The sequence below is a fragment of the Schizosaccharomyces cryophilus genome (assembly GCF_000004155.1).
Source record: "Schizosaccharomyces cryophilus OY26 unplaced genomic scaffold supercont4.3, whole genome shotgun sequence".
Taxonomy (NCBI): Eukaryota; Fungi; Ascomycota; class Schizosaccharomycetes; order Schizosaccharomycetales; family Schizosaccharomycetaceae; genus Schizosaccharomyces; species Schizosaccharomyces cryophilus.
The window spans coordinates 1,235,477-1,262,576 of NW_013185626.1; the positions used below are offsets into that span (position 1 = coordinate 1,235,477).

The 27,100-nt window shown below is 38.2% G+C and overlaps 14 protein-coding genes across 14 annotated transcripts in view; 8 read left to right on the plus strand and 6 right to left on the minus strand.

Annotated features, from left to right (window-relative positions):
• SPOG_04803 (chitinase) overlaps positions 1 to 534 on the plus strand; it is a gene marked incomplete at its 3' end in the record, with an annotated part of 3,844 nt that extends 3,310 nt beyond the window's left edge. Inside the window, exon 2 of the mRNA XM_013168075.1 lies at positions 57 to 534. Coding sequence (XP_013023529.1) covers positions 57 to 534 — 478 coding nt within the window. The remainder of the gene's footprint in view (positions 1 to 56) is intronic.
• A 152-nt stretch (positions 535 to 686) lies between these two features.
• SPOG_04804 (DNA-directed RNA polymerase III complex subunit Rpc82) lies at positions 687 to 2,649 on the minus strand. Its single transcript, XM_013168076.1, has 3 exons — positions 2,544 to 2,649; positions 1,596 to 2,475; positions 687 to 1,534 (listed from the first exon to the last, which is right to left on the minus strand). Exons 1-3 carry the CDS (start codon positions 2,607 to 2,609, stop codon positions 711 to 713), a joined length of 1,770 nt encoding a protein of 589 aa, XP_013023530.1. The 5' UTR covers positions 2,610 to 2,649; the 3' UTR covers positions 687 to 710.
• A 555-nt stretch (positions 2,650 to 3,204) lies between these two features.
• SPOG_04805 (DNA polymerase alpha accessory factor Mcl1) lies at positions 3,205 to 6,067 on the plus strand. Its single transcript, XM_013168077.1, has 3 exons — positions 3,205 to 3,433; positions 3,495 to 3,646; positions 3,712 to 6,067. Exons 1-3 carry the CDS (start codon positions 3,242 to 3,244, stop codon positions 5,825 to 5,827), a joined length of 2,460 nt encoding a protein of 819 aa, XP_013023531.1. The 5' UTR covers positions 3,205 to 3,241; the 3' UTR covers positions 5,828 to 6,067.
• Positions 5,888 to 7,839, minus strand: SPOG_04807 (BC10 family protein). The gene is made up of 2 exons (XM_013168079.1): positions 7,337 to 7,839; positions 5,888 to 7,256 (listed from the first exon to the last, which is right to left on the minus strand). Exons 1-2 carry the CDS (start codon positions 7,441 to 7,443, stop codon positions 7,037 to 7,039), a joined length of 327 nt encoding a protein of 108 aa, XP_013023533.1. The 5' UTR covers positions 7,444 to 7,839; the 3' UTR covers positions 5,888 to 7,036.
• Positions 6,097 to 7,031, plus strand: SPOG_04806 (fungal family protein). The gene has a single exon (XM_013168078.1). It carries the CDS (start codon positions 6,173 to 6,175, stop codon positions 6,668 to 6,670), a length of 498 nt encoding a protein of 165 aa, XP_013023532.1. The 5' UTR covers positions 6,097 to 6,172; the 3' UTR covers positions 6,671 to 7,031.
• On the plus strand, positions 7,555 to 9,153 carry SPOG_04808 (uncharacterized protein). Its single transcript, XM_013168080.1, has 5 exons — positions 7,555 to 7,761; positions 7,804 to 8,293; positions 8,352 to 8,491; positions 8,550 to 8,669; positions 8,723 to 9,153. The coding sequence occupies exons 2-5, from the start codon at positions 8,170 to 8,172 to the stop codon at positions 9,089 to 9,091; spliced, it is 753 nt and encodes a 250-aa protein (XP_013023534.1). The 5' UTR covers positions 7,555 to 7,761; positions 7,804 to 8,169; the 3' UTR covers positions 9,092 to 9,153.
• A 427-nt stretch (positions 9,154 to 9,580) lies between these two features.
• Positions 9,581 to 11,248, plus strand: SPOG_04809 (uncharacterized protein; the record flags this gene model as incomplete). Its single annotated transcript, XM_013168081.1, has 2 exons — positions 9,581 to 10,902; positions 11,128 to 11,248. 2 exons carry the CDS (start codon positions 9,581 to 9,583, stop codon positions 11,246 to 11,248), a joined length of 1,443 nt encoding a protein of 480 aa, XP_013023535.1.
• Positions 11,131 to 13,876, minus strand: SPOG_04810 (RNA-binding protein). Its single transcript, XM_013168082.1, has 3 exons — positions 12,091 to 13,876; positions 11,755 to 12,045; positions 11,131 to 11,711 (listed from the first exon to the last, which is right to left on the minus strand). The coding sequence occupies exons 1-3, from the start codon at positions 13,579 to 13,581 to the stop codon at positions 11,451 to 11,453; spliced, it is 2,043 nt and encodes a 680-aa protein (XP_013023536.1). The 5' UTR covers positions 13,582 to 13,876; the 3' UTR covers positions 11,131 to 11,450.
• A 640-nt stretch (positions 13,877 to 14,516) lies between these two features.
• SPOG_04812 (chs five like protein Cfr1) lies at positions 14,517 to 17,116 on the minus strand. The gene has a single exon (XM_013168084.1). The coding sequence runs from the start codon at positions 17,027 to 17,029 to the stop codon at positions 15,338 to 15,340; it is 1,692 nt and encodes a 563-aa protein (XP_013023538.1). The 5' UTR covers positions 17,030 to 17,116; the 3' UTR covers positions 14,517 to 15,337.
• Positions 14,751 to 15,286, plus strand: SPOG_04811 (bouquet formation protein Bqt1; the record flags this gene model as incomplete). The annotated part of the gene is made up of 2 exons (XM_013168083.1): positions 14,751 to 15,033; positions 15,171 to 15,286. The coding sequence occupies 2 exons, from the start codon at positions 14,751 to 14,753 to the stop codon at positions 15,284 to 15,286; spliced, it is 399 nt and encodes a 132-aa protein (XP_013023537.1).
• Positions 17,117 to 17,332: 216 nt separating the features above from the next.
• SPOG_04813 (SNAP receptor, synaptobrevin family) lies at positions 17,333 to 18,376 on the minus strand. Its single transcript, XM_013168085.1, has 2 exons — positions 18,141 to 18,376; positions 17,333 to 18,091 (listed from the first exon to the last, which is right to left on the minus strand). Exons 1-2 carry the CDS (start codon positions 18,340 to 18,342, stop codon positions 17,928 to 17,930), a joined length of 366 nt encoding a protein of 121 aa, XP_013023539.1. The 5' UTR covers positions 18,343 to 18,376; the 3' UTR covers positions 17,333 to 17,927.
• Positions 18,377 to 18,596: 220 nt separating this feature from the next.
• Positions 18,597 to 24,392, plus strand: SPOG_04814 (ATP-dependent 5' to 3' DNA/RNA helicase Sen1). The gene has a single exon (XM_013168086.1). It carries the CDS (start codon positions 19,025 to 19,027, stop codon positions 24,077 to 24,079), a length of 5,055 nt encoding a protein of 1,684 aa, XP_013023540.1. The 5' UTR covers positions 18,597 to 19,024; the 3' UTR covers positions 24,080 to 24,392.
• On the minus strand, positions 23,337 to 26,987 carry SPOG_04816 (ubiquitin carboxy terminal hydrolase Ubp6). The gene is made up of 3 exons (XM_013168088.1): positions 26,603 to 26,987; positions 26,294 to 26,485; positions 23,337 to 26,237 (listed from the first exon to the last, which is right to left on the minus strand). Exons 1-3 carry the CDS (start codon positions 26,897 to 26,899, stop codon positions 25,320 to 25,322), a joined length of 1,407 nt encoding a protein of 468 aa, XP_013023542.1. The 5' UTR covers positions 26,900 to 26,987; the 3' UTR covers positions 23,337 to 25,319.
• SPOG_04815 (60S ribosomal protein L24) lies at positions 24,493 to 25,257 on the plus strand. The gene has a single exon (XM_013168087.1). It carries the CDS (start codon positions 24,571 to 24,573, stop codon positions 25,024 to 25,026), a length of 456 nt encoding a protein of 151 aa, XP_013023541.1. The 5' UTR covers positions 24,493 to 24,570; the 3' UTR covers positions 25,027 to 25,257.
• Positions 26,988 to 27,100: the final 113 nt, after the last annotated feature.

Consider the following 27,100-nt stretch of genomic DNA (forward strand, 5'->3'; position numbering starts at 1 on the left):
TCGAATTCCTATGTTCCATCCTCTAGTACTTGGTCTTCAGAAACTCCCGTTTCTAGTTCATATAACCCATCCACCAGTAGCTGGCCTACGGTGACTTCTTCTTCGAATTCCTATATTCCATCCTCTAGTACTTGGTCTTCAGAAACTCCTGTTCCTAGTTCATATACTCCATCATTCACTTCGTCATCTTGGGAACAAGCAAGTAGCTCATTTACTGATGCTTCGTCGGCTGAATCTGTATCCACTAGCAGCTTTTCTTCAGAAGCATCTACAACAGCATCTAGTTCGATGTCCATTGTTACTAGCAACAGCGTAGACCCGAATGTGAATACGGCTGACAAGTGGTATTTGACCGCTTTATCTACTTTCAGCGTACCTGATGGGTTTGCTTGGTCGAATATCAATGGATTTTCAGTTTTGATGCCATCTGGAAATGCCTATAAAAAACGCAATATGGATATCAAAGCTACTTCCAGTCCGCTGCCGTCCGACACATGGAACACCTTTGTCACTAAAACATCCGTCACAATTTAATTCATATATAGAATATTTTACTGTTCCCGTGCATGTCAATAGATCCTTTTACTTGTCATTTATTTCGTTAGTTACTTTAGGGATATTTAATAATTTCAATACTATAAGAACTGTTTTACTTAATAATAGGTTTTCTTTATTTGTTTGAAAATTTACCCTCAAAAAAATACATTTTATTAATCGTCCTTAAAAATTAAAATTAATTCGTCCAAACGAGAAGCCTGCAATAACAGCTTTTCCTCATATGAGCGTAACTTTTTCAACTCGACTTGTTCGAACTTTTGCAGGTACTCTTCTTCTTTCCCTTTAATATCGATACGCTCAGCCTTGTCTATTAGTTGCGACCTTTGAGCCCGTTCGTCACGAAGTCGATGAAACATTCTTGCAATTACTTCATACAAGTGATCCAAAAAGATAGAATAAGCCCGTTCTGACCGGTGAAACCAGAGATAAAAAGTCTTTGAAGGAGCACGATCCGAGCTCCTTGGGACTTCTTGTAATTCTAATGCTCCCATTTCAGCCATTGATTGAAGGACTGTTCGTAGATCTTTTTGCCGTAGTAAGGCTATATTTGCTAGTTGCTTTTCCTCAATTTTTCCTTTATCCTTTATAATTCGTAATAGTCTAGTTGCTCTGTCACCCAGTTTTTCATCTAAAATATTTTCAAATTCTACAGAACGAAGCATATTTGTTAAATAAACAAAGTCTATTTTCCATTCACCCATGCCCCTGTTACCGACTCTTGTAATAAATTTCAGGGAACTATCAGCTAATAACTCCAAATGCTGTGCCAAAACCTTGCTTTTACTATTGCTTTCGTCATCGATATTTTCTTCATAATCCTCATCTTCCTCATCTTCCACTTCTAACTCCTCATCCAGTTGATCAAATGCAGCTTTTGCAGAGGGCTTCCTAACGTTTGAGCTTTTTGCAAAACAAGACTCAATGTCAATGTCTTTGGGAAAGTTTCTTGTAAGTTCCATGGTAGTGATAGTCAAAACTATACAACGTTAGCACTCGAGATTTTTATCCATAAAATAAATGAATTGAATTTTGCATACCAGTAGCAGGAGACGGAGAGCCTACAAATTTAGACTCCAGGGATGCTAATAGATGAGAATATATGATAGCAGCCGTTTTTCCAATGCGACGTTCTACCCAATGGACAAGTCTTTGGTTTCTTGCTAAAAACGAGAATTTCGCACGATTTACACGTACATGTGCAGCCGGATCTGGAAGCAGAATACTATTCTCATCGTCCAAAACTTCATTAAGATCCCCCGTCATTGAAGAAGTAGTAACGTTTCTTCGTTTTCTTTTCGTCGGCCTGGGAATCGAATCTTTGGGTTTTCTTATAAGACCTTGATTTTCCGCCATGTCGCTTGATCGGAGCTGGGCCATTTCCAGCGAGACAGAGTCATTAACTTCACGATTTTTCTTGATTTCAGAAACATTTTCTGACTTACGCTGCTCAAGATATTTAATACGGAGTTGCATTTCCTGGTCACCAACCGGAATTAAATGTCGAGGCTGTACAACCACAAGATATTTAAGATAAATCAGGTCAGTAATATTTTGTTGTAGCAACCTATTCTCCTCGTCTGTATCATCTGGACTCTTTCCAAATGCACTGTATACATCTTGCACACGCGCACGGCCCTGTGTACTCACATATTTAGCGATAGATGCTGATTCCTGATTTAATTTTTGCGAAACTAAATAAACGTCCTTTCCTTTCCTTATTAAATTATACATTTCTTGCCATTGTGCTTCATAGTAAGTAACTTCTCGAAGCTGTTCAATGGCCGTAACAAACAAGACCATATGGTGCTGCATTAAACTTGCAAGAGCCTGTCGGATTTTTGACCCAGGAAGATTCGTTCGTTTCAGAATCATAGGTAAATTCATTCGTCCATGACGAAGTAAAATGCTTGCTATTTCCTAGTTACATCCATCTAGTCAGCTTCTGCACGAACAGTCATCAATCTTTGCTTTCCACTCTAACATACCGAGCAGCATTCTCCAAAAAACTCGTCTACCAGGATTTCGCACAGCCCTACTGCATACTGTGACATCCTTGCATCTACTACGACTCAAACATGCAAATTGCTTCAGTAGTGTTTATGGTAAAAAGGAATTTGGTAACAAAACCTCGAAAAACAAATAACGAAGCGATGCTAAAATACTTTAACTTGGTTAACGCAGCGGTATTAAAAGAAAATCCTGCCTTAGTAAACAAACGCAAAAGCATCATTCAATTGTGCCTCTGACTACTGGTTCTTTATACCAATTGAGCTATAAAGGCCTTTCCCTTTCCTTGGAATGTCTGTAGAGGTATTAGGGTGTCTAATAACATGAGCCGAGTATGGATTGAATGTCAACATAGGAGCGCTTCTACATTTTCCGTATAGAAAGACTTCATGAATCGTTTTCATCCATTTTGCGAACCTCACCTTTCTGTGTTTGAATGCTATCTAGCTGTCTGCAATTTCTTTTAAAGCATTGTAGGATCCTTTTTCAGTCGCACAAGCTACAATCCACAGCAGAGTAATAATTTAAAGCTGCAGTTAATAATATTAGAATTCTTCGACATTATCATGCGTTCCTGTTCCCTTTTTTAAGGATTCGTCTTCGTTGTTGACTAAAGAGCTGGAACGATGCTCTCATTAACGATTCCACTAAGGGTTGATTTTCTTCGTCTGCTACAATGGCAGGAAATCGGCTGGTGCCTCGATATGCGCATACTGACGGACTAACCAGGCTTGCGTATACAGTAGATGGTACCTTTTTACTTACCGTTGGATCCAATTTGGTAATTCGAAAGTTTCAGGTCGGTTCTGACGAAGAACCTGAATCCATAGACAATCATCAAGATCCCATAACTGGGATTGCTGTTTCTGTATGGTTTTTATTTGTTTATTTTACTTTTTGGTACATATTATCTAATCATGTGTTTTCAGAAAACCCACTTTTGTACCTGTTCTGAGGATGCAACTATCTGCATATATCCCATTAATAACTCTTCAGAACATACCCTGTTAGCAAGGACAACACTTCCAGTGCGTGACATTGCATATTCTATCGATGGAGATTGGATTGCTATTGCCAGTGAGTAAGTAATGCCTTAAATTTATCGACATCTTTGAATGCTAATTTGGAGGAAACTAACGATGACAGTGAAACAGCAGTAAAGCTTGTCAATACGAAAGAACCAACGCAAATTCATTCTTTACGTCCTTCCAAAACTTCAAACAAACATGTGTCATTCAGTCCAAATGAAAAGTTTCTTGCCATATCCAGCTGCAATGGTATTCTTTATTTTTACGATAATCAGTCCAGAAGTCTTTTAAAATTTTTAACAAACACAATCTTGTCCGTTGAAGGCGATTCCGACCTCACTAGCAAAGCAATTTGGCACCCCTCTGATGGTACATTTGCTGTAGCCAATTCTGAAAATCAGGTAGCTATATTATCTACTGATGATTGGCTTGCTCTCTACAAGCTAACTCCAAAAGAAAACTACTCTTCTATAACAGATATCGCTTGGTCAAGCAATGGTCGTTTTCTGGCTGCTTCTTTCCGCGATAAGGGTATACTCATATGGGATACTCTATCTAAGGAAATAGTCTCTGAACATCATTACTCGAACGTGGTTGCTTTGGCTTGGCAGCCTTTTGCTAATGTGTTGTCTTTCACTACAAATCAAGGCGTTCTTTACAATTGTCCGGAAGTAATTCCTTTTTCAGGATCCATTACTGAAGCCGACTTTCAAAAAAGCACTCAGCTCACGAATGGTCATAAGAAACGCGTTATTTTGGATGAAGACGAAGAAGAGTTATATAGAAACCAAAATACTAACGAAAATGCTGCTGCTGCTGCTGATATCACAAACGGCGAAGAAGATTTCGGCGATTTTAACGAAAATGCTTTGGATGACCCCTTGGATTTGGATGGTGATAGTTACATGGTAAATGAAGATGAGTTAGAAGTAGCTAAGAAAAGGAAGGCGCGTCCCATACATGGCCATCAACCCGTTTCCTTTGAAGACGGTGCAAGGAAGCGTCGCCTACTGCAGTTTGCTGTCCATAAGCCAGTATATGCTGGAAGTACACCGTGGCAAGGAAACAGACGCTATTTATGTCTGAATTTGGTAGGATGTATATGGACCGTTCAACAGGACGACGGCCATAATACTATTACCGTCGAATTTCATGATGAGTCAAATCACCGAAAATATCATTTTCCAGATGACCAAAGGTTTGAACTGGCTTGTTTGGATGAGGAAGGAGCCTTGTTTTCTGCTCCAGCTACTGAGCAATCACCAGGTGTTATATACTACAAACCTCATGTCGATTGGTCTCGGCGATCTGAATGGGCATTGATGCTTCCGATGGAAGATGAAAGTCCCATTAGCATAGCACTAAGCTCTAGTGTAGTTGTTGTTTGTACAACTAGCGGTTATGTGCGTATTTATTCTCGCACGGGATTTCCTATAAGTATTTATAGGAGTAAGCAACTACCCTTTGTTGCTTGTTCTGCTTATAAAGACCTTGTTCTGATAGTTGCGAACGGCGGTGCCGCTGCTGATGGGACTCCTCAATTGGTCTATACAATTGAAGACATAAGCAAGAATTATGTCTATCAATCCAATGATGGATTGGCTCTCCCACCTGCAGGCGAGCTTTTAAGCATTTTCTTTTCAGATGTGGGCGATCCATACATGTATGATTCAGATGGTGTTCTCTTGGCCTTGCTTCATTGGAGAACTCCTGGTCAGGCTAAATGGGTACCTGTGCTAGACACAAATGAATTGGAAAGACGTAAATCGAGACAAGAGTCCTATTGGCCTGTAACAGTTGCAGATAATCAGTTCCATTGCATTCTACTAAAGGGAAGTGCTCGTTATCCTTACTTCCCTCGTCCTATGTTTACCGAATTTCCATTCCGGATTCCTTGCACTGTAATGACTCCTGATGCTCCTACTTCTGTTCCTTCTTTAGAAGAATTGCAGCTTCGAAACGTAATTTTGTTGACCTTAACCGAAGAAGCAATTGACGAAGGGAATGTTAGTCAAGAACAACAGCTGCAAGTAACTAAGCTTGAAGCTAATATTGACAAAGCTTTATTGCAATTAATTCAAAAGGCCTGTACGGAAGAAAAGCTTGAACGTGTTCTGGAATTAACAAAGTCCTTAAGAAGAACACCTAGCATATTGGCAGCTCAGAAAATTGCTTTGCATCATTCCCTTACGCAAATTGCAGAAAAGATCGGTACCCTTCTTCCTGCTGCTTAAAAGTTCTACTTTTTGTACATTATTACGGAAAATTACTCGCTCTTTTTTGTATTCCCTGTATAGTGCTATGTGTAATCCATATTTTATTTAACGCCTAGTTGTAATATTACAATGAAACATTTCCTTTAACATACTCTATAGTTTTGGTCTGAACATCGTTTCCAAGTTATGCAATACCCAAGGCTTTTTTTACAAACGTTGTTCCAACCATTTTCGTTTTTACTTACTTCTATAAATTACAAGGAATAGAAACATTTCTCATAAATTTCGTTAGCCCTCCTTATACCCTTTAAAAGACAAGAAAGACAGAACTGTCGACACAGAACAAACATACGTGTGTTTAAAATGGAACAAAAAAAAGATGCATCGGTGCTTTCCAATCAGTTTCAGTCATCAATAGGCATTTCTAGAAATATAATCCGCTCCTGGTTAGGAGAAGAAGCTCATTCAATCGATAATGAAGGTTCCAATGAAGAAGTCAAATTACAAGCAAGACCGTCGCGCTTAGGATTGGGAGCCATGGCCAAGGAATCCTCTGCCAATTCCCAATTTGCTTTCAAGAATGAGCGTTTGAAAAGCCTTCCAGCTACACTGAGGAAAAAAATTGAACGACAATTGCAAAAGAAAGAGTCAGTGAAAAGCAATGCAGGAACAGAACAATCTTCTCAAAAGAGGAAGAGAGAAACAGAAAGAGATACATTGAAAGGTCAAGAGAATGACGCCGTTGATGAGGGCGAAGAGGAAGATGAGGACTCCAGAATTCAGGTAGCAAATAAATCCAAGCGCAATATTAACCAAGGATCTGGATTCGACTTGTATAAAAGACTCAATAAACGGAAATAAAGATGTGTCTCATTCGACACATTCTCAATAAGGTATTTATAGGGGCGACTTATTATGACATCGGGGGACAACGGTTTTGTTTAATGGAAAGGAACAAATAAAAGATTTTTGCCTTAACGAGTATGTACAGATGAAGTTACTAAGAACACGCAAATGTATAAACTATTAGAGCCAGTTTCAATTTAGGGAAATCCAAATATATAAAAAGGTTTTTATGTGTAGGGAAATCTTATACCCAAAAGGGAGGGAGGGTTGTTATTAAATAAAAGGACAAAAAATTTAAAATGTAATTAGTTTTTTTTTTTCTGATTTTCACATCCAAATAGGGATTTTTCAACATGCTTTTTTTAAGTCACGCACCATCTGTTACATTTTGACGGTAACATCGAGCCATGGAACGTGAATCGTACGTATACCAGAAATCCACTGTAACCAGGAAAGTCGAATTAGCCTATAGCCGGCCTCACTGAATTCTTTGGGAAAAGGCTTTGGGTCAAAAATGTATCGACTAAATGTAAAAAAAGATGAGTCACTCCACAGGCTTCTCGTATTGATTAAAATGGCTAAAATAATCATGCAATAAGGACTTTCCTCTTCGTTAGCATTTATAAAACGTGACTTCGAGTCATAGTTGTCTTTGATTTCATAAGTTATGCATATACTTACCAAGGATATTTTCGAGCAATTGTAGCTAGAATGAACACTGGATAGAATATGTAAGGTGCTGCATTAGCAACTAGAAGCATGGGAATAAAATATCTCAGACATAGCATATTCGTATCTCTTTGGCGGAGTGCAAGTAAAGTAGCAGCGTATGTACGGCCTTTGAAATTTTTAGCTACTACTTGAGGTGACACTTGTCGTCACTTACCAAATCATACAAAGTTGCTTTCTTTTTATTTTGCTTTCATCAAAATTTTAGGAGCTATATTGTTTTCTTTTTTATAGGAGATGAGCAAGGATCAGTTTTTTCCTTGCTGATCGTTTCATCCAAGGATTTGGTTCGGGCAGTATGCGACTGAAAAGAAAACGAAAACAATATATGAATTTATGTGCGCAATTTCAAAGAAAGATGTTCGCTTTATTAAAGAGTAAGAAGTCGCTTCTATACTAATATATATTAATGATCGAAGGAATGTAGAGTAAAATTCCAGCAGATAATCTTAGCACGATATTAGTAGGCGATATCCTCGATAACACCTTTAACACGATAAAGCTCCATTGAAGGGTTTGCGTAAGTATGTATGTTATACTAATACTTGCTACTCATAACAAATCTGAGAGTAAGTCTTATTTTCCTTTTTTTTTCTTTGGAATTGCTTCCATTGGAATACCAGATTTATTGTTCTTCCATTATTTTATGCTCTTTCAGCATCCTGCAAAGCTGAAATACAACCACTTAAATATACTGTTTTGAGGAAAAGGATTCTAGCACTTTAAAATAATTTATTAAATTCATTTCTCTAATTCTCCTGCGACGTTCATGACCTTCATTACGAATGAAATATTTTGTAGCATTGCGAGATTCCAAGGATGAGCCGTTGATCCTTATCACGAATTTTGAAGATGATTCTTCAGTAGTTTTGACTGTCATGAGCTTAGACAGTAAGTTTGTTTTACAAGGTATGCAATGCTGGATTTACTATGAAAGCAAAGTACAGGTTTAATACAATTATGGTAGACAAAAAACACCAGTTTCAACAATTGCAATCCAACCGAACTGTCGAGTCCTTAACTCCAGATTTAATTGAGAAATTACTTTCCGGAGTATCAGATCCCAAATTTAAACTGCAACCCGTATTACTAGAAGATCTCTGCCGAGTGAGTTCCTGGATAATGCTGTTCAGCTTTCAAAATTTCTTTACTAACAATTGCTTAGATTTACATCCTAGTAATCGATCCATTTCCTTTACGGATTGCTTGGTTTGAATTAGCCAAGAAAGCGCTTGATCCAAAAATGTTATTTTCCTCGTTTTGGGAATGCAGTAATGTTATCCAAGTAATAGATCTGGAATCCTTTAGCTCTTAAAACTGACATAATAATTTTTTTAGGATGTTGCCTTTGCTCGACTAGCTCATCAAGAAGAAGAAATGATACAGGTGGTTCAACATGCTCGCGAATTAGAAGAGGAATTTCGTATGAAAGAGCGATTTTTATTGCTCAAATTTCAAGAATTGATTCGGAATGCCAAAAAGAAGGAAGCTGGAGAGCAAAGTGGGTCCTCGAAAGAAGAGGAATACGATGAAGACTTGAATACTTCCTCTATAGGCTCTACACCGCTTGTGAAACGAGAATCTCCATCCATCCACTCTCCCTCTTCTTCAGAGAGTCAACATAGCCAACAAGAAGCATCTGAGGAGTTTGAGACACATGAAGCAGATAAAACATCTGGAGAAAGCAGTGAAACCGAATCAGAGTAATATATTTTCAAAGAGTATAATCTATATACTTTCTCTTATGCATTTACTTGTTAGCTTCAAACGTAATGTTTCTTCTATATTTTGTTGGTGTTTACTAACGAATTCCAATGCATTGTACCAAAGTGTTTGCATTTCAAAGAATCCATTCGAAACCATTGACCCTTTATGTTTTAAATTTCGTACTTCTGCATTGTTCTCAACATTTTGGACGAGAATAGCCATTTCATCCGTCAGCTTTCAAACCTCAAAAGTTACTTTTGGGAAACGAGCATTAACCTTCTGCGACTGTTTTTCTGTAATGTTGCATCTCTTTCCACCGAAGTTTTACAATTTACTCTGAAAGCTACGTATAAACTTCCCGGTGTATGCTTTTTAATTTGCTGCCTCTTGTTACGAAAGATTGGTGCTGTCGTAGGTCCATTTTCTGATTCTACGAGCATAAATCCGTTTTCTTATTTTTCTTTGATATTTTAACTCATAAGAATTGAAATGAATTCTCATCCCAGCTCGAATCGAAAATCTGTGCAAAGGAGTACACATCCTACTCTTCCAGATATCAATGAAGCGAACAGGAACTCTGATATAGAGTTTCTAACTCCACCTTCGCAATATAAACAAGGTCAATTTTATTTACCTTCTCCAATTACTCCCACCCTCCCTGATCTACATTTAGGGCGTACGAAAGATGAGACATACAATGCCTTGCCCAATCTTCTAAGCCCAACACTTCCTTCACCTTTTGTGTTTGACCTAGATTATGAATCCAAACAGAATTCAGACGCTATTGTTTCTGATTTCGGCAGCTTTACAACGAAAAACATTCCTACACATTCCCAGGCAGAACAAAAATTACATGAAAAAGGGTCTTCCAAGGAGTCCACATATAAAAATGATACAGAGCTCGAAGTAACTGTTCCCGAGGAAGAGACTTCTCACACATCGGAAGTACCAGCTGGAAAAACTGATTATCCGATTGAAAAAGAAAAACTAGTAAGTCGTGGCTCTACTGAATCTTCTATTGGTGATAATCTGAAAAATAATTCTGCTACAGACCACCCGGTCTCGAAACGAAAAGCCAAAGTAACTTTGGAGGATTATAGACGGATCAAAATACAAAACAAGGAAAGTGGTAGCCTCGGAAGTTCAGCAATTTCAGCTAGCTCTGCCAGTCCCTCAATGCCTCTTGTACAAAATCAACCGGATTTCGAACTCTTAAAACAAAATTTTATTAGACTCCTTGCTGATGGTAAATTTCAGAAGAAGCTGGCAGATAAAAAAGAAAAGTACTCATTTCTCTTCGCTATTGATGCTGTTTTATGTTATGTGATCGCTTTCCATTTTCAGAATGTATCTAACGTTACAAAAAATCAACCTGCTACAACCAGCAATTGGAGAACATTACCTGCCTATATTGAATTCTTTCTACGTTCTGAAAATGTGTCTCTGGAACCCATTTTTCAAGGTCTTTTCCTTGGTTATCTTGGAATTGCTTTCCGAGAAATATTTAACATTGAACTTCTTCGTATGCACCACTTGCAACATTTCCTTATGAAAGACATTCGACACAACAATTCAGAAATAATTTCGAAAAATTCTACTGGAAATGTTAGAAACCTTTGCGAGAATGCTGTTCGCTTACATGATTCCTATAAGCGGTATCTAGCTGCGATGAAGCAATGCTCTCACTTGTTTAGCGACGATTCACTGAAAGGGCTTCCCATTACCTATAAAAAATTTCATGAATCTAATCTCACAAATCTCTCTCCTCCATTTTGTGTACAGACCAGTATTGCCGATTCGGTTGAGTTTGGGTATAATATAATAACAGAATTTAAAGATCAACATGGTTTTGCAGTTAAGTCAAAAATAAATAATTCAGATATTTCTCTTTTACGTTCTCTAGAAAAAAACAACCCCTTGTGTTAATATTGTTAAGTTATACTGATAATTGGTTTTCGTTAAGGTCTCAATCTATCGTTTTTTTATTAGTAGATTAATTCAATGAATTGTTTTTATTTTATTAAAAATAATTATAGAATACATTTAATTTTTAGAGCAAGAGATTTGCTAGGTATAAACTCTGTATGTTTTGGTATCTTCGGTAGAAGTGTTCAAATGACTCAACATAGAAAATTAGAAACTAATAAACAATCGTGAGATATCAAATAAGACATAACCGTCCTTTAAACTAGAAATACAAATAAGCGACAGGTGATGCGCTTCTATGCCAAGGTAATAAATAAAGAGCGAATTTCAGTACGAAATGCCTTCTTCTAATTGGAATAGAAAACAATAAAAAGAAACAAACCAACATTTAAGGGTTGCTTTGAAACTTTTTAGTATTATGGTACAGGTAAGGTTATTCTTTTTCCTTTAAATTGGGGCGCTGACGTTCTAATTTTGAAATGATACGGCGACCACAGGGTGTGTTTTTAATGTTAGGTATAAGCGGCTTTATGCGTTCTGCCAACTGAATACGTTGCTTCGGTTCGGCGTTATCAATGGCAGTCTGGATAACATAATTCGCAAAAGAATCCTTAAGCATTTTAACTAAGAACTTTTCATCCATCAATTCAGCAATCAACTTCTCCTTTAAAGGGGAAGGTGAGTAAAATATACACTAAAATGCCTTATTAGCAAAAACTTCAAAGTTCCAATCGTACCTTTTCTATAACATTAGAGCTAAATTTTTGTGTAGACAAAACACGGACTTTATTAATAAAGTAATTGACAATCGTTTCAGTATGTGAAGGATTATTAAGTTCCAAGACGTATTGCAACACATAGTTTCCAAAAGCATCTTGGACAAGAAGCAAGGCGTGAGGTATAATGTGTTGAACAAGTTGTTCAATTTGAGTTGGCGAAGCGTGGTCAAAACAACGTTGTACTACACAACAACCGTGTCTATGAGTCGATACATCGACTGGATCATTGCAAATTGCATCGAAAATAAACTAGTAAATTGTTAAAAAGTGCGATTTCTACTTCAGATAACTTACCTGACAATCTTCATGAGAAAATTTATTTAGGCATTTTTGAATAACATGGTTTCCATTCAAATCTTTAGTAAGCATTACAACGTTTGGTCTGAGTGCATCCACTATGCATGAAACCTGATCTGGAGAAGAAACCAAATCAATGATTTTTTGAAGGGCCCTTGTTCCGTGCATATTGAAAGAGATGGGGACCAATTTTGGTGCTATTATCTGAATGAAAACGGAACGTTGGGCATCCGATACATGTTCGAACAATTTTTGGCAAAGATAATTGCCAAATGCGTCAACCATTAAAACAGGAAGATAAGCTTGTGTTTCGTTAAAAACGACATTAACATATACGGGATTTTTCTTTTCTAAAAGTCGTTGCAAGTATCGACAACCATGCTGATCCTTGCAAAATGAAAGAATGTTATTAGACGGAAACGAAAAAGGAGCAAGGGTAGAAGATACAGCCGGTTGAACGTTCGGTTCCTCTGGCATGTAAGCAGGAACACACAATCCAGAAGGATCTAATAAAGTGGATGGAATTCCTGCTGCCGGTACCCCTAAAGAATTAGGGGGAAGAGGAGGAGCACTATCGTTACTTCCAGAACTGGCTGTCGAGGTAAAAGAAGCAGTTAAGGAAGGAGTAAACGTATCAGCCAGGAACGGTGATCCTGAAGAACGTAATGACTGGAAAGAAGATGGAGTTTTTGAGGGTGGAAAAGAGGTCGGATCCCCTGGATAGACAGATGCAGTATTTGCGGAAGTTACGGGATTAAGGCGTGGACTCAAAGTAGGAGTCGAAAGCCTATGGGCGTTTGCAGGGGACGGAGCACCAACGGAGTTTGAGGCAAAAGGCGTAGATATAGATTTTTTTATATTAGAGTTTGACATGGAAAGACTTCTTCTGGATCCTTGGTTTGAAGAAGGAGATGATGACGGATAAGACGATAAATTTGGGCGCCTTAAAAGAACAGGAATATCATCCAGTGTAGTGTTCATTTGTAGGATGGATGATGACAAATGCTTTGATCCAAATCTAGAGGAAGAAGGACCAGAAGAAGCGGGGGCAGCAGGAGCTGTTAAACAAGTAGATCCTAGTCCATTTGAAAGAACAGGTGGTGCAATGGTTCCGGAAGCCGACGACATTGAGGAAGTGGGAGTCGTCTGAGGAACCAACGAGGATGAAGAGGAACTAAGAAATTGATAGGGAGCGAACGTAGGAGTTGCGAAAGAATAGCCAGCAAGATTAGAATTACGCGACAAGCTGTTAGAACGATTCCCAAAAGCACCGTATCCAGCATAGCCGTCAGAAGCAGCAATCGAAGAAGGAAAATAAGGAATGGAGCTATCCTTTAGTTTCGAACCATTGGGAGCTTTTGAAGTATCCCATGAGGGAGATTTCAACGCATGTTTGTTTTCAAGTTCGGGATAAGCAGTTGAAAGAACGGGAAGCGAGTATTCAGTAGACATAAGAGACGGGTGAGGAAGAGAAGACTGCTCGGGCATGCTACTACGCTTTAACAATGCGATCGACCAATGTCTGTGGACATATATTTACAAAACCGGGAAGTGAGGAATTTATCAAGGAATTAGAAAACAGAAGAAACCGTTTCCGAAACAAAAGAAAGGTTGCCTCAACTATGTAAATTCACAAAAAACCACGGTGTCGTCCACTTAATAAGAAGACGATGGTGGTGGAACGAACGTTTAGAATTCTTGGAAGATTTGATGATCTCTCTTCGTAAACTTAGAGGTGACAGCATTAAGGTAACAATCGTTGGAAAATAGAAGTAGAAACAGGATAGATTCCTTAAAAGGAAAAAAGGAAGCTCTTTTAGGAAGAAACTGAGAAAAATATGAATGAAAATTCAGTCATACACTGGTTCTGCTAAGAAGCATGATTGCATGAAGCAAACTTGAAAACCTTCAATGGAAGAAGCGCCTTTGAAAAGAATGGCTACCCATACTGAAGAGATTCATACTATTCATTACTTGGCTTTTTTTCTGTTTTCTTTCGTTTTGTCAGGTCCTTTCAGTCAGGAACTTTTTTTGCTAAGAATGCTAACCCGCCTCCCATCTCAAGCTTTCTGTATCTACTTACGTCCTTTCCTCCTTAGATGAATTGTTTGGAATTTAAAATTTGGTTTTTGTGAATGTAATTTTAAGAGAGTAAATTTCTCAAGCTGAAATCATCATTCGTAGTTTCCGTGTTAAAATAAGAGAACAATAAAGTTGAATCCGTTGATATATGAAATTTGAAGGTTTCTCCTCTTTCAAGAACGTAAATAATTGTGTGTCAACATAAATATATAATTTTGAATTTTAGATCTTATAAAATCAAATGACGTTTTCGCTTAGATAACCTTAACGTAGATCATGCATGCACTGTAGATCTTTGTTGAATAAGTAAACAAAGCTGTACATGGTATTTGAATAGGTACCTTTTGCAAGGCAGAATTCTTCTGGTTATTTTTAATTTACTATCTTTCTACTATTTTTTGTATAAAAACATAAGACAAACGGAAAACTGCCAAATCGCGTTTGTTCCCATTATAGTCCAACACCATATTCCTTTGTTCAATCCTTTACCGACACGTACTTTAGTTCGACGCGTAAATTTCATGAAACAACAAGAAAAACAAGACATTAAACAATAGAGTCTATAAAAATCAAACATGTACTTTTTAACTACGACTTTAATCGCGTTCGAACAAGACGGTGAAAAGTACTTGACCCAGTTAGCCATTTATACTCAAATCCCAGTTTGTACTGATCCTTCTTGTAAGGACGCACAGTTCTTGAAACGAACACTTCTTCAAATAACCTTCAGTGGTATCCAGCAACTCTATACTACGTTTCCTAATGTATGGCATTATGCCTTGTTAAGTAAAGGGGGGAAAGAAGAGTCATTAATTAGTGTGGAAGAAGTACCAAACTCAGAGTTTCGGATACACTATTGTACGCGAAAACAAGCTTTTATCATGTTGGAAATGGTGTGTTTAATACGATGGAACGCAGCCATTGTCAAAGATAAAAGAAAAAATAAAAAAGAAATTAACTTGGCATGAATTCGAATACTAACAATATCTATTTAGATGTGTTACCATGGACTAGACGACTGCGAGGCTATCAAACGGTCACCGTCCAAAACGGAGTACGTGTGCCTTTAATCAAAAGATCGGAAAAATGGAGAATACTCGTAGAATGTTAAAACCCAGAAAATGCATAAATATAGCTTGAAAGCAAAATAACATTAAAATCCTTAACCAAGATTCACACTTTCGAATTCTTCTGATGGATCTAACTTAGCTTGAGGTTCAACTGCATCTTCAGATGTCCTTTCTCCCGTAGACGAATCATGATTGTCATTAACTTGGTTTTCATTTTCAGTTTCTTTATTTAAGTTTCTGTTTTCATTATCCACATTCGTATCTTCCTCCTGCTTTGCTTTTTTCACGCTGTCCTTCTCATCAGCAGTTTCTTCAGCAGGCTTTGGATCATCATCGTCCTTCAAAGAAGCACTTTCCTGTATCTGGTTGTTAACGTTTGCTTCAACATTATTCCCTTCGTCAACTTCGTTAGAAGGACCTGCTGATTCTTCTTGTCCGACCAAAGCCTCACGCTCACCAACATCTGGGTTCACAATCGTACTGTTTTTCATCGTGGAATCAGGTTCATCGCCTTCTTGAATAGGTTCCATATTGTTTCGTGAAACAGCACCTTGCTTGGACTGCTCATATTCCTTTACGTTGGCATCATTCGACTCGTCTTTATTGCTGATCTTTCCTTCCTCATTTGCACTATTAGGAACTGTGCTTTGAGACTTATTGAGAGTCTTATTAGGTGGAACGATATCACTGGATACATCGACAGACTGCTCAGCAGAATTTCCTGGATTCGTAGAGCTAGAGGGTTCCTTAGAAGAAATGCCTGTTTCATCCTTCACCTGTGTTTCTCCCTGCTCTTTCTGTTGTTTCGTTGCATGCTCATTGGCCGGAACTTCGGGTTGCGTTTTAGGAAGATCTTCCTTAGGTTGATCCACAGGGGCTTCAGGTTCTGCTATATTTGCGACGATAGAGGTAGGATTGCCAGGTGGTTTTTCAAGGTTTTGAGCGACCGGGGTTTGCGTGGTACCATCATTTACATGACTAATATTTACAGATGAAGAACCTCCAGAACGGTTTTCCATGTAAAAGCCACTAACATTAACAAGTCTTCCTTCTGACTCACATTTCAAAAGATAGTCAACACCAAGTACAGGAATGTTAGCGGCCTTTGCGCGTTCGTACTCACGACCACCGACAGAAGAGCAAATGAAATGGGTTGTATCTATTTGAACACTCGTTTGAATTGGTTTGGCATGAATCCTTTCAATGCATTTTTGCAAAGCTTGCATTTCCTCAGGAATCATGTTACCAACGCAGACTTGAATACCGGTCAAATCAATCATTCGGAGGGTCTTAACTGGAATGTGTTTGCTGCTAAAACGCCCTGCTGTAGTGTCGAGGACGAGCGAAAATTCGTATTCCGTATCCAAAGATAACCCACTAAGTTTTGCATGTTGTGTCGTCAATGAATTGGTGATGTTTAGAGCACGAACATTATTTTTGTAAAGACAGAGACTTTTTAGTCTCGAGGTTCCTAACTGTAGAGCATCCCACTCTAAAACGATACTCGTTTGGGTGACATTTTTTAGCCTCAAAACAGGTGCTGAAGGAAGATTTTGACCATAGGCTTCATAGATTTCATTCTGAATATCATCAAATTCCTTTTCACGTGCAGCTTCCTCTTCTTTATTATGGCGCACGGACATATCAATAATGGATCCTGCTTTTACATTTTCCGGCAGCAAAACCGATGGGAACTCTATGATGTGAAATGAGGGTGTTAGCAGAATTGCCATTCCAGCATCTATTTTGGCTACAGATACCATAAATTGATTTGTTTCCGCCATTTTTTATAGATGCTCTTGAAAGACTGAGCATGCGCGTTTGGTAGGTGAATTCTAATTATATCAACCAAGTAACAATGTTACTCAGTTTTCGTCTATACATATAACAAAGTAGAATTGCTTCTCAAGTTGCATACTGAAGTTTTTCGTTTGAATATATAGTAAATAAACCTTTTAACCTCTCTCAATGGTCTTTTGTCATATAAGACTGTTTACTCTTTGGTAAAACTGGCTACTCATGTCTCCGATTGCATATGTTGCTTCACTAACAAAGCTTACGAATACATTTAAAAGCTGCAAGGCTCGTTTGTAGGAAAAGAAAGGCAGTTATCATATACATTAAACATCAACTATCCTCATGCCATACGAATTGTCTTACGGAAAAGCGGCGAACAGCCACAAAAATTGAAATACACACCGAGCAGGCTTCATTTGGGTATACCGAGTCTTTTCGACGAATGACACGATTACACTCGTGCACTTTGCATAAGTCAGCATTTGGGAATCTTGGTAGGAGGATATATAATCTATCAATTTCGTACTAATGCAATGCCTAGCTGAAACTGTAAAACAGCTTAGTTAAAAGCCCCAATATGTAGAAAAACCAACTCAGCATGTCCGTCACCCTCATCAAATGCCGGGGCTCATGCGATGAGAATGTGAAACTGGGGAAAAAGAGAAGTAATTGCTTAAAAAAAAAAAGAAACCAATATTTTCACGTTTTAAATGCGATTCTAAGCAAATATAAGTACATTCATCATAGTATAGTATGGAATATTATCTTTTATAGCATAAAAAAGATAAGACTGATTAAGCTCGAAAGCGAGGAATACTGCATTCCATCTATTCATAGGAAATGCCCTACAGCATGGCAATTTCATAACATCCAGAGTATGAACCCTTACTTTCCATGAAGCTTCGTTGCAATGGGAACAATAATAACGACTAGTAAAATAATGATACCAATGATGATACATAACCGCATTCGCATATCTTTCCACCACATCTTCTTGCGCACGCGATTGGCACCGCGACGAAAGCCCTGAGCACTTACAGCCAAATTATCTGCAATGAACGTTAAAATTTCGTTGGTCTGCTATCAATATGCGCATACCTGTTTTGTCCTGTAAGGAATCGAGGCGTTCACCGCGCTCAGACACCTTGGAGATATTCTCTCTCATAATGCCCACCGTATCATCAATTTGTTGTTGAATTGCAGCTGTCTTCACATTGGGAGTCGATTCCGTGTTGGCATTGCCAGTACGGACTGAAGTCGACGATTCCGTCGGTATATATGGGTCGTAGGGTTCAGACATTGTTTTTATGCGCTGGTTGGTAAAGGAAACAAATACTGAAGACTACGACTTTTCATAAACCACACCCCCACCTTTTCTGGGATTGAGGTACTTTGATTTACAAGTATTTATAGAGAAAATAGACACTTTAAATACATGGGAATGGTAAAAATAAATAATAGTATGTTTATTTAAAGTATTCCTTGTATTTTTATTTTTTGACAATCTGGTCTGAAATTTCGACTCTTCAGTGTAAACAAAACCTATATTCTTGCCAAATTTAGCAGGTGCCGCCTAAAAACTCTAAATTCACCGGGGTTTCTTGCTGTTTGGAGCTTTTACAATAACTAGCAATTGCACCAGTATTTAGCGCTTACTTTACTTTCTGGATTTATGAGTGTATACTAGCTTTTTGCTCCTACCTTTGTGTTCGTTTGCATAAATCACCAACGAAATCATAGAATAGTTTGGCGAGTATTCTTTACTAACTTACGGTGGGTATATTTATGAAAAAAAATCCTGACGCGGTGTCTTGATTTTTCTGGTTCTCTTTTTGTTTCGGTTTTGGTCTGTGGATTGCTTGCATACTCTAGTCAAAAGATTTCTGTTTGCTTATTGTCTTAATTTTTTCCTCTCTTATTCGATTTTTGTTTGAAAAGTTCTCTGTTATCCTTGCTAAAGAGGACTCCTTTCGCTTTAAACCATGGCTGAAGTTGATGATCAAACCTGTTTTGAGAAGCTTGTCCTCTATAAAAATGCACAGCATTGGTTTTGCTCTGGATTGCTTGACCAGTATCTTCGCCCAATCTTCTTATGGATGGCGAAGCAACCATCACCATGCTTTGAATGGGTCTTAAAGTGTTATAATGAGCGCTTGTGCTCTTGTACATCTTGTATTCAATCATTTTATCACTTGCGGGATGAATCTTTGGCAAAATTTTCATATCATTATTCTGGCGTTTCTTTGGCAAACCTCGAAAGACAATGGGACGAGTGGATGCTTAATTGTACACTTTCTAACTTTAAGAAGGTTGAAGAGACAATACTAGATTTTACTGTTCTACCTTCTTTGGTGTACAATGTCTTCTTGAATCCTCGTCTTCTGAAAGACCACGAGGCATACACCCAAGCGTTAAGTGGATTTGTTGATCTCGTTTCGGATTGGTCTTCTGATACTTTTCTGCCAGGGTTTCTTGTCATTTTTTTTGAGGAATCTCATTCTCAAATCCATGAATATATTATCGATTTCCTCAAGACAACAGAAAACTTTCACGTGACACCTGAAGTTTTTGACAATATTTTTTCTTTAATTTTGTATCAGCGTACAAACGAAGATAAATCTTCTCTTCTTTCACCATGCTCTGCTGAATTTTGGAAGCGTGCTTCTGCACTCTTTCAGCTACTGCCACTCAACTGTGTCACGGCTTTATGTGAATCTCATTTCCGTGACTTTTTTATTTCTCAACTCGAGCATGAGGCTTTTTCAGACGAGAAATTTGCTTGTCTAAGAGTTTTTTCCAACTCTCCTTCCTTTTGGCTCGCATCTGACATTTTTGATCAGTTAGAGAACTATTTAAAAAAATTGTTAACCAATGTTACAATTGTCGAAAACGTTAATGCCTCAGTGTGTGGATGGGCTTATGTGTTGGCTTCATTATTTAGATTTTGTTTGAACGATTTTGTCTTGGTCTTCCCTTCTTGGCTGGAAACCTTTGTTCAAGACAAAAAGGTTGTCGATTTTATCATCTATGCTTCATTTTATGCACTCTTTGATCTTCTTTCTTTAGACAATAGCTCACCGCATTCTCTCAACGAAGTTTTGTCGATGATTGACAAGAAAAATATCAGTTTTTTTAGTGAAGAGTCTGATTATTTGCAAAAACTCAAATTTCGATCTTTACTTTACGATATTTTATTCGTTAGTTGGGCTCACAAAGCTCTAACCAGAGATCCTTCATTTATCTTTGATCCAACCTATAAGGTCTCTCCTTTTTGGAATTCAGATGTTGTGAAGGATGTGAATTTTACAAATCGATTTTTTGAAGGACTGTCAACCTGCTATTTTGTTCATGACATTGAGCTTTCAGAATCAACCACGCCCGAAAAGTCTGTGGTTTTGTTTTCAGAAATTTGGCAAACTATATCAAGCCATATAAGCTCATTCTTACGATCCTTTTCGCAAAAGGACCCTTCAGAAGTAGCTAATTACATGCAAAATGACTTTATTTTTGATACCCTGTTAGGATTCTTGCTATCACCATCTCAACAACTTTATGTCGACACTTTCCGTATTTTCCAAGTGTTTTTTGGAAACGTAAAAAATAAGAATGAAGTGATGAAGAAGCTTATAGAAAATCATTTTCGTGGCATAGTTCACGGCTTGGTTGATGCAACCCTTCATTGGCAGTCGGCCTTCACCTTTTTTCCTGCTCTTCGAATAATGCGTTTTGTCAGCACTGTTAACAAATTATTCTCAACTGATAATGAAGTTTGGAGAGAAAATGATTTATCAAGTTTAGGCGCCTATTGGCAATGTGTTTGGAATATTTTAGACCTCGTTCACTCCAATGTTGCGAGGTGGTCCCTGTGTAATTCTAACGATACCGTAAAAGCATCAATGAAGCTTGCCTTAAAGTTAATCACAGACCTTTTTCAGAATGATGGACTTTTCATCAAGTTCCTTGCCAAATTCGATGGTTTAGTGTTACTTGGTGAAACAAGTGATGCTCTATTTTCGTTAACTACCTGGCTTAAAATTAATGATTTAGAATTGAGAGAGCAGGTTATCGGAAGTTTGTGTATGCTTTTTGTAAAGTATTCGAACTTTGACTATCTTTTTGAAGATCGCACTATAAACTTCTTAACTGAATTTATCATTAGAAAGCAGAAAGCGCATCTTTCTGCTGACCAATGCAAGCGCCTTGCAGAGGTGATCGCTCAAGCAAGTCCTGAGGCTAAAAACATCTTGGATCAAAATCGCCTTGCAGAAGCCCGTAAGAGTAAGAAACAAACAGAATTGGTTAGTGGTACCCAATTCAACAAGAAACCAGAACCACAAATGAGGGAAAAGATTCAAAATGTTTCTGTTCCAGCTGACAAGAAAGCTCCTACTCCTCGTATGAAAATGTTGGACCAATTACGACAAGAATACATTGCACGTCGTGCTGGACACTTTGCTGCACGAGACGCTGCTGTGTCGTCTAGAAAGGCAACATTTGAAAACCAAAAGCCCCCTACCAATTTATTGACTGAAGAAGATTCTGACAACGAGGAAGTTGATGAGAGCGATAGAAAAGAAGGATTGTTTTCACTGGCTAAGGCTAACAAAGTACCTGAAATTCGTCAAACAGAGCGCAGACAAATACAACTGTTGTCTACTCCCAGAAGTCAGTTACATCCTTCTCAAGCTCGAATGCTATCCAATCGAAGTGCGGCTAATACGAAAGCTCGTCTATTTCCCAACATGTCTGATTTTTATAATGAAATTTTATCATGGGATCCCAATTACGATGCTGCTTCTCCAATACTGAAATATCATAAATCTGAAGGAAAAATTGCTGATACTTTCAGAAATATTGAGCAATATATGGATGTTTTGCAGCCTATGATTTTTATGGAATGCTGGAGTCAAATTCAAGCTACTAAGAAGAACCTGAAATTTTCACCTGTAGAGGGTATTATGATTCAGAGAACGGCTGTGAATAATTTTGTCGACATTGGAATTTCAGTAGCCCCCAAAGATTTGTATGGCTATCCACTTTTCGATACTGAAATTGTCTCTCTAGCCTTTTCAAGAGAAGAAGCATTTTCTATGAAGGGTCTGTGTTGTTTTGCTAAAATCGAAAAACTCGTTCGGCAAGAAAACGGTACCTTAGTAGTTGTGAGAACTCTTCCAACTTTGGAAATGTTAAACAAGCTTCAAGGAAACATTCCTTTATATTTCTTGAAGCTAACGAATTTGTCTACATTCACTAGACAGTATGCTGCAATTCGAGGGCTGCCATATTACCACCTGTTAGATGATATTGTTCAAGGAAAGCCTTGTTCGCAACCGATTAAACATTCTTCTAGCGAAGTTAAAGGAGCCATGAGTCGTTATCAAGTCAATGAACCACAGGCGAAAGCAATCTTATCTTCTCTTGACAATAGTGGTTTTACCTTAATTCAAGGTCCTCCTGGTACAGGTAAAACAAAGACTATTATAGGTATCATCACGGCTTTATTAGTTGATTTAAACCGTTATCATATTTCACGCCCCGGCGGTCAAAGTAGTACTGAGCCTAAGCAACAGATGTTGTTATGTGCTCCCAGTAACGCCGCTGTCGATGAAGTTTTACTTCGGTTGAAACGTGGTTTTACCCTTAGCAATGGAGAACATTATGTTCCAAAAGTTGTTCGTATTGGTAACCCTGAAACAATTAACGTCGCTGTTCGAGACACTTCATTAGAATATCAGACAGAAAAGCAACTTCTTGAAGTCAATCAGGGAGCGGTAGATCTAGGATCCCTTCAGGAACTTACACGTTGGCGCGATGTTTTTTATAACTGTATACAAAAAATTGAGGATCTTGAAAAGCAAATAGATGTTGCAAGAGATATGGAAGAAGATACGAAGGCGTTGGGTCGAGATTTGCAGAACAGCATTAATGAAAAGAACTTAGCCGAACAGAAAATTGAAGAGTTTCAAAGTCAGAGCTTTACGAAAAACAAGGAGGTCGATCATCTACGCAAAAAGGCTCAGAAAGCTATTTTGAAACAAGCGGATGTTGTTTGTGCAACTTTATCTGGTAGTGGTCATGATTTGGTCGGGCACAGTTTTCTGAACTTTTCAACTGTTATTATCGACGAGGCAGCACAAGCTGTAGAATTGGATACTATCATACCGTTACGTTATGGTGCTAAAAAATGTATTCTTGTTGGTGATCCTAATCAGTTACCACCGACGGTCCTAAATCAGAAGGCTGCCAGTTATAATTACTCTCAGTCTTTGTTTGTTCGTATTCAGAAAAATTACACTGATCAGATGTGTTTATTGAGCATTCAATACCGTATGCATCCACATATTAGTTACTTCCCTAGTATGAAGTTTTATGAATCTCGTCTGAAAGACGGAGAGGGTATGGCTGAAAAGACAAAGCAGGTATGGCATTCAAATAGTCAGTTTAGCCAGTATCGGTTATTTGACGTTCGTGGTCAGGAAAGGATATCCACGACATCCTCTTCATACAATATGGAAGAAGTTGGATATGTTGTACAAATGTATGAAAAATTGGTTGGCTGCTTCTCGGATGTCAATTTTACGGGTAGAATCGGCGTTATTACACCTTATCGTCAACAATTACATGAGTTGCGCAAGGCTTTTAAAGACAAATTTGGAAAAACTATCATGTCCTCCGTTGATATTCAAACTGTAGATGGTTTCCAGGGCCAGGAAAAAGATATCATTATCTTTTCTTGCGTCAAAAGTTATTCAAAGTATTCAATTGGTTTCTTAAGAGATTTTCGTCGTCTTAATGTTGCCTTGACTCGTGCAAGGAGTTCACTATTTATTGTTGGAAATTTGGAAACATTGAAAACGGATAATCTATGGGGAAGTTTAGTTGATGATGCCTTGCAACGTAAACTAGTTGAAAGTCCTCATCTGGGTACTGATGGACAATTGATCCCTGTTAAAAATGCTAGTGAGAAACGCTCAAAACCAACAGATTTTGAAGAATCTTCAGGCAAAAAACAAGCTATCTCTGACGGTATTTTCTGAAGTAGTACATATTACTCTTTAGGTGAGACATATTCTCTCGCTGATAGAATAAGCTTACCTGACAAAAGCTTTTATTTTTCTAAATTAAATGTATATACTTGGAATTGTGCAATTTTGATTCTAGACATTGAGAATGTGTAGAGTTTATTTACCTACGACAAATAGATTCAGACAATTAGACCGGTTAAGGCATTTACGATTACTTTGTGGAATTGTGTATTGTAATCTTCATTAGCTTGAACTTACTACGGATGGACTCGTATGGATTCTATAATAAATTTTATAATTGCAATGGTACTTAATCAAATGCAATAATAATTTAATTATATATAATTTTGTCCATAAATACTGAACATTTCTTGTTTAAATCTCTGAGAAGCTTTTAGGGTAGGGTAAGTGACTGTACTTTAAGTGTTCTGCCAAGACGTAGTGTTGGTGGTAGTGAACAGTTCGGTGAACTTTTTCAAAGACCCTTCCCAAAGCAAGCCAAAATGAAGGTGGAAATCTGCTCATTCTCTGGTGCTAAAGTATATCCTGGAGCTGGAAGACTCTTTGTCCGTGGCGATAACAAGGTTTTCCGCTTCGTAAACAAGAAGTCTGAAAGCCTCTTCTTGCAACGCAAGAATCCTCGTCGCTTGTCTTGGACTGTCCTCTACCGTCGTATGCACAAGAAGGGTCTCTCTGAGGAATCCGCCAAGAAGCGCTCTCGCCGCACTGTTAAGCATCAGCGTGGTGTTGTCGGTGCTTCTTTGGATGTCATCAAGGAGAAGCGTAACCAACGCCCTGAAGTTCGCGCTGCCGCCCGTGCCTCTGCTGTGAAGCAAGCCAAGGATAAGAAGGCTACTTCCGAATCCGAGAAGAAGGCTGGCAATGCTAAGTCTTCCGCCGGCGCTGCCCGTGGTCAAGCCATCAAGAATGCTAAGGCCGCCAAAGCCGCTGCTCAATAAAATGAACGCCAGCTTAATATAATAAGATGTCATTGTGTACACTTTTAGAATGCGGACTTTGCCGCAAAGACTTTTATTAACTTGAAATGCCCATAGTAGAAATATGTCTATTCTGCGTAGTTTCACAAAGATTATGTGGGTGTTTAGAATTCTAATACAACTTTCTATTACGAAGTATCCGTATTTTTCATGAACTTCACAATAAACATCAATGATTCACCTATCACTGAAGTATCCGTTATTCATTAATCAGAAAAAAAAAATGCCATAACTCATAGGTAAACTAGCATAAACTACTCTATTTTTTTAGCCTGATAAAGCAAAATATAGGCACTGTCTGCTTCACCACCACCATCTAAAGATTCAATTTTCTCTGCGGGTACAGTGCTTACTCGGGAGTCGTTGAAACGGAACCATTCACTATGCTGATCAGGATTTCGGATCCAGGCTTGGTAATGTCCAGAAGAAGCACTTGCACCTGAATGAGACAGAACACCAATTAAATCATACAAGCCGGTCAGATTAGCACCGTCATCCTCACTTAATTGTGGATCTATAAGCGATTGACATGTTGCAATTTGTGTTAATCTGCGCTCCGCCTCTGATTCCCGTTCCTCTTCAGAAGGTTGAATCTTAATACGTTTTATGTTTCGTTCTTGCTCCTCGTCACTTTTCTCGATTTCTCGCAGTTTATCACGAACAGGAATTAGCTTTTGAGAGAGTTCAGGGGCACAAAATTCTACAGCATCTAACTCAAAAGGAAATTTGACCTTACGAAGAATCTTAGCTTTTTGACCAAGAGACGCTTTCCAGTAAAAGCGAACAAAATTGACGGTTAAATATTTTGGCAAGCGAGAAATCCGTGAGACTTTATTGTACGAAGCATCACGATTAAGTAATTCACTTCGCTTAGTAATTTTTTGGGTCAATCCTTCCAAAATGCCTTGAGTCATATAGTTTGTATGCATCGATATATGACATGGAAGACTAAGGAAAGTATCTTGAGAAACTGTAGGTTCTTCATTTTCGTTTTCGTCACATTTCATTGTAGATGTAAGTTTTCCAGCCATATTTTTCTGGACCCATTCTGAAGATAATGAACGTTGTAAAGAAGACAATAAGAATGACCAGCACTCTTCAGCATCTTGTTGGGCATATCCACCTGTTTCTCGACTCATTTCAGCAAATTGAGGATATTCTGAACGTAAATTCTAGACGTGGATTAGACAAATGAATAGGAAACAGGACAATAGACGTTTGTACATACCTGAAGAAAACGAGCGGGGGTTATAGAATTAGAGGAATCCATAGAACGTAACAAACTGGAAAATTCACCAACTACACCAGAAGGAACGCTGGATTTCTGGACTGCTTCTTTAAGCTCAGGAATGGCACGCAGCAATTGGATTGTGGAATTCATATAACAAGTATTTCCCAAATTGACAAGGCCAGATGGGTACTAAAACAATTGTTAGTGTTATCCGTTAAACTGTTTTTGGATGGAAGCAAGGAAACCCCCGTTTTCTTGCTTTAGCAAGCATCCTAATGACACCTGTCATTTGTCGTCGTTACATACCTTGTCATCTTCAGAATCCGAAGCCTGATCTGCAGCCGCTGTGATAACAGGAATTGGAATATTCGTTACCAATTCACCAGGCGTACCCATCATCATTACTGTACCATTTGGTTTCAAGCCAACATTTTTTAAAATTTGATCATCTTTTAGTTGCCCACCTTTCACAATAATTTTTTGTCGTTCAGGAGGCACCTGTGTAAGAGTAGACAATTTGCTTTTTAAGGAAATGCCAGTATCTTCAGGATCATATTCAACATTGTATGTTTTTCCCTGCCAACGAATTGTTACAGGAATCATAATTAGAAAATGTACGATTTAGTAAACAAAGAGAGTATCAATCGACGCTTTTCTATTCAGGGAGTCTAAAAAACAATCGTGTCGGTTGGTATTGGGAGAGGCAACAGGTTCCCACCGGTAAGCCAAGACCGGTAGTACCGCGGAGATCTCAGCGGTACTACCGACTGAGATGAAAGAGGACGAGTCTACGCAACACAGAGC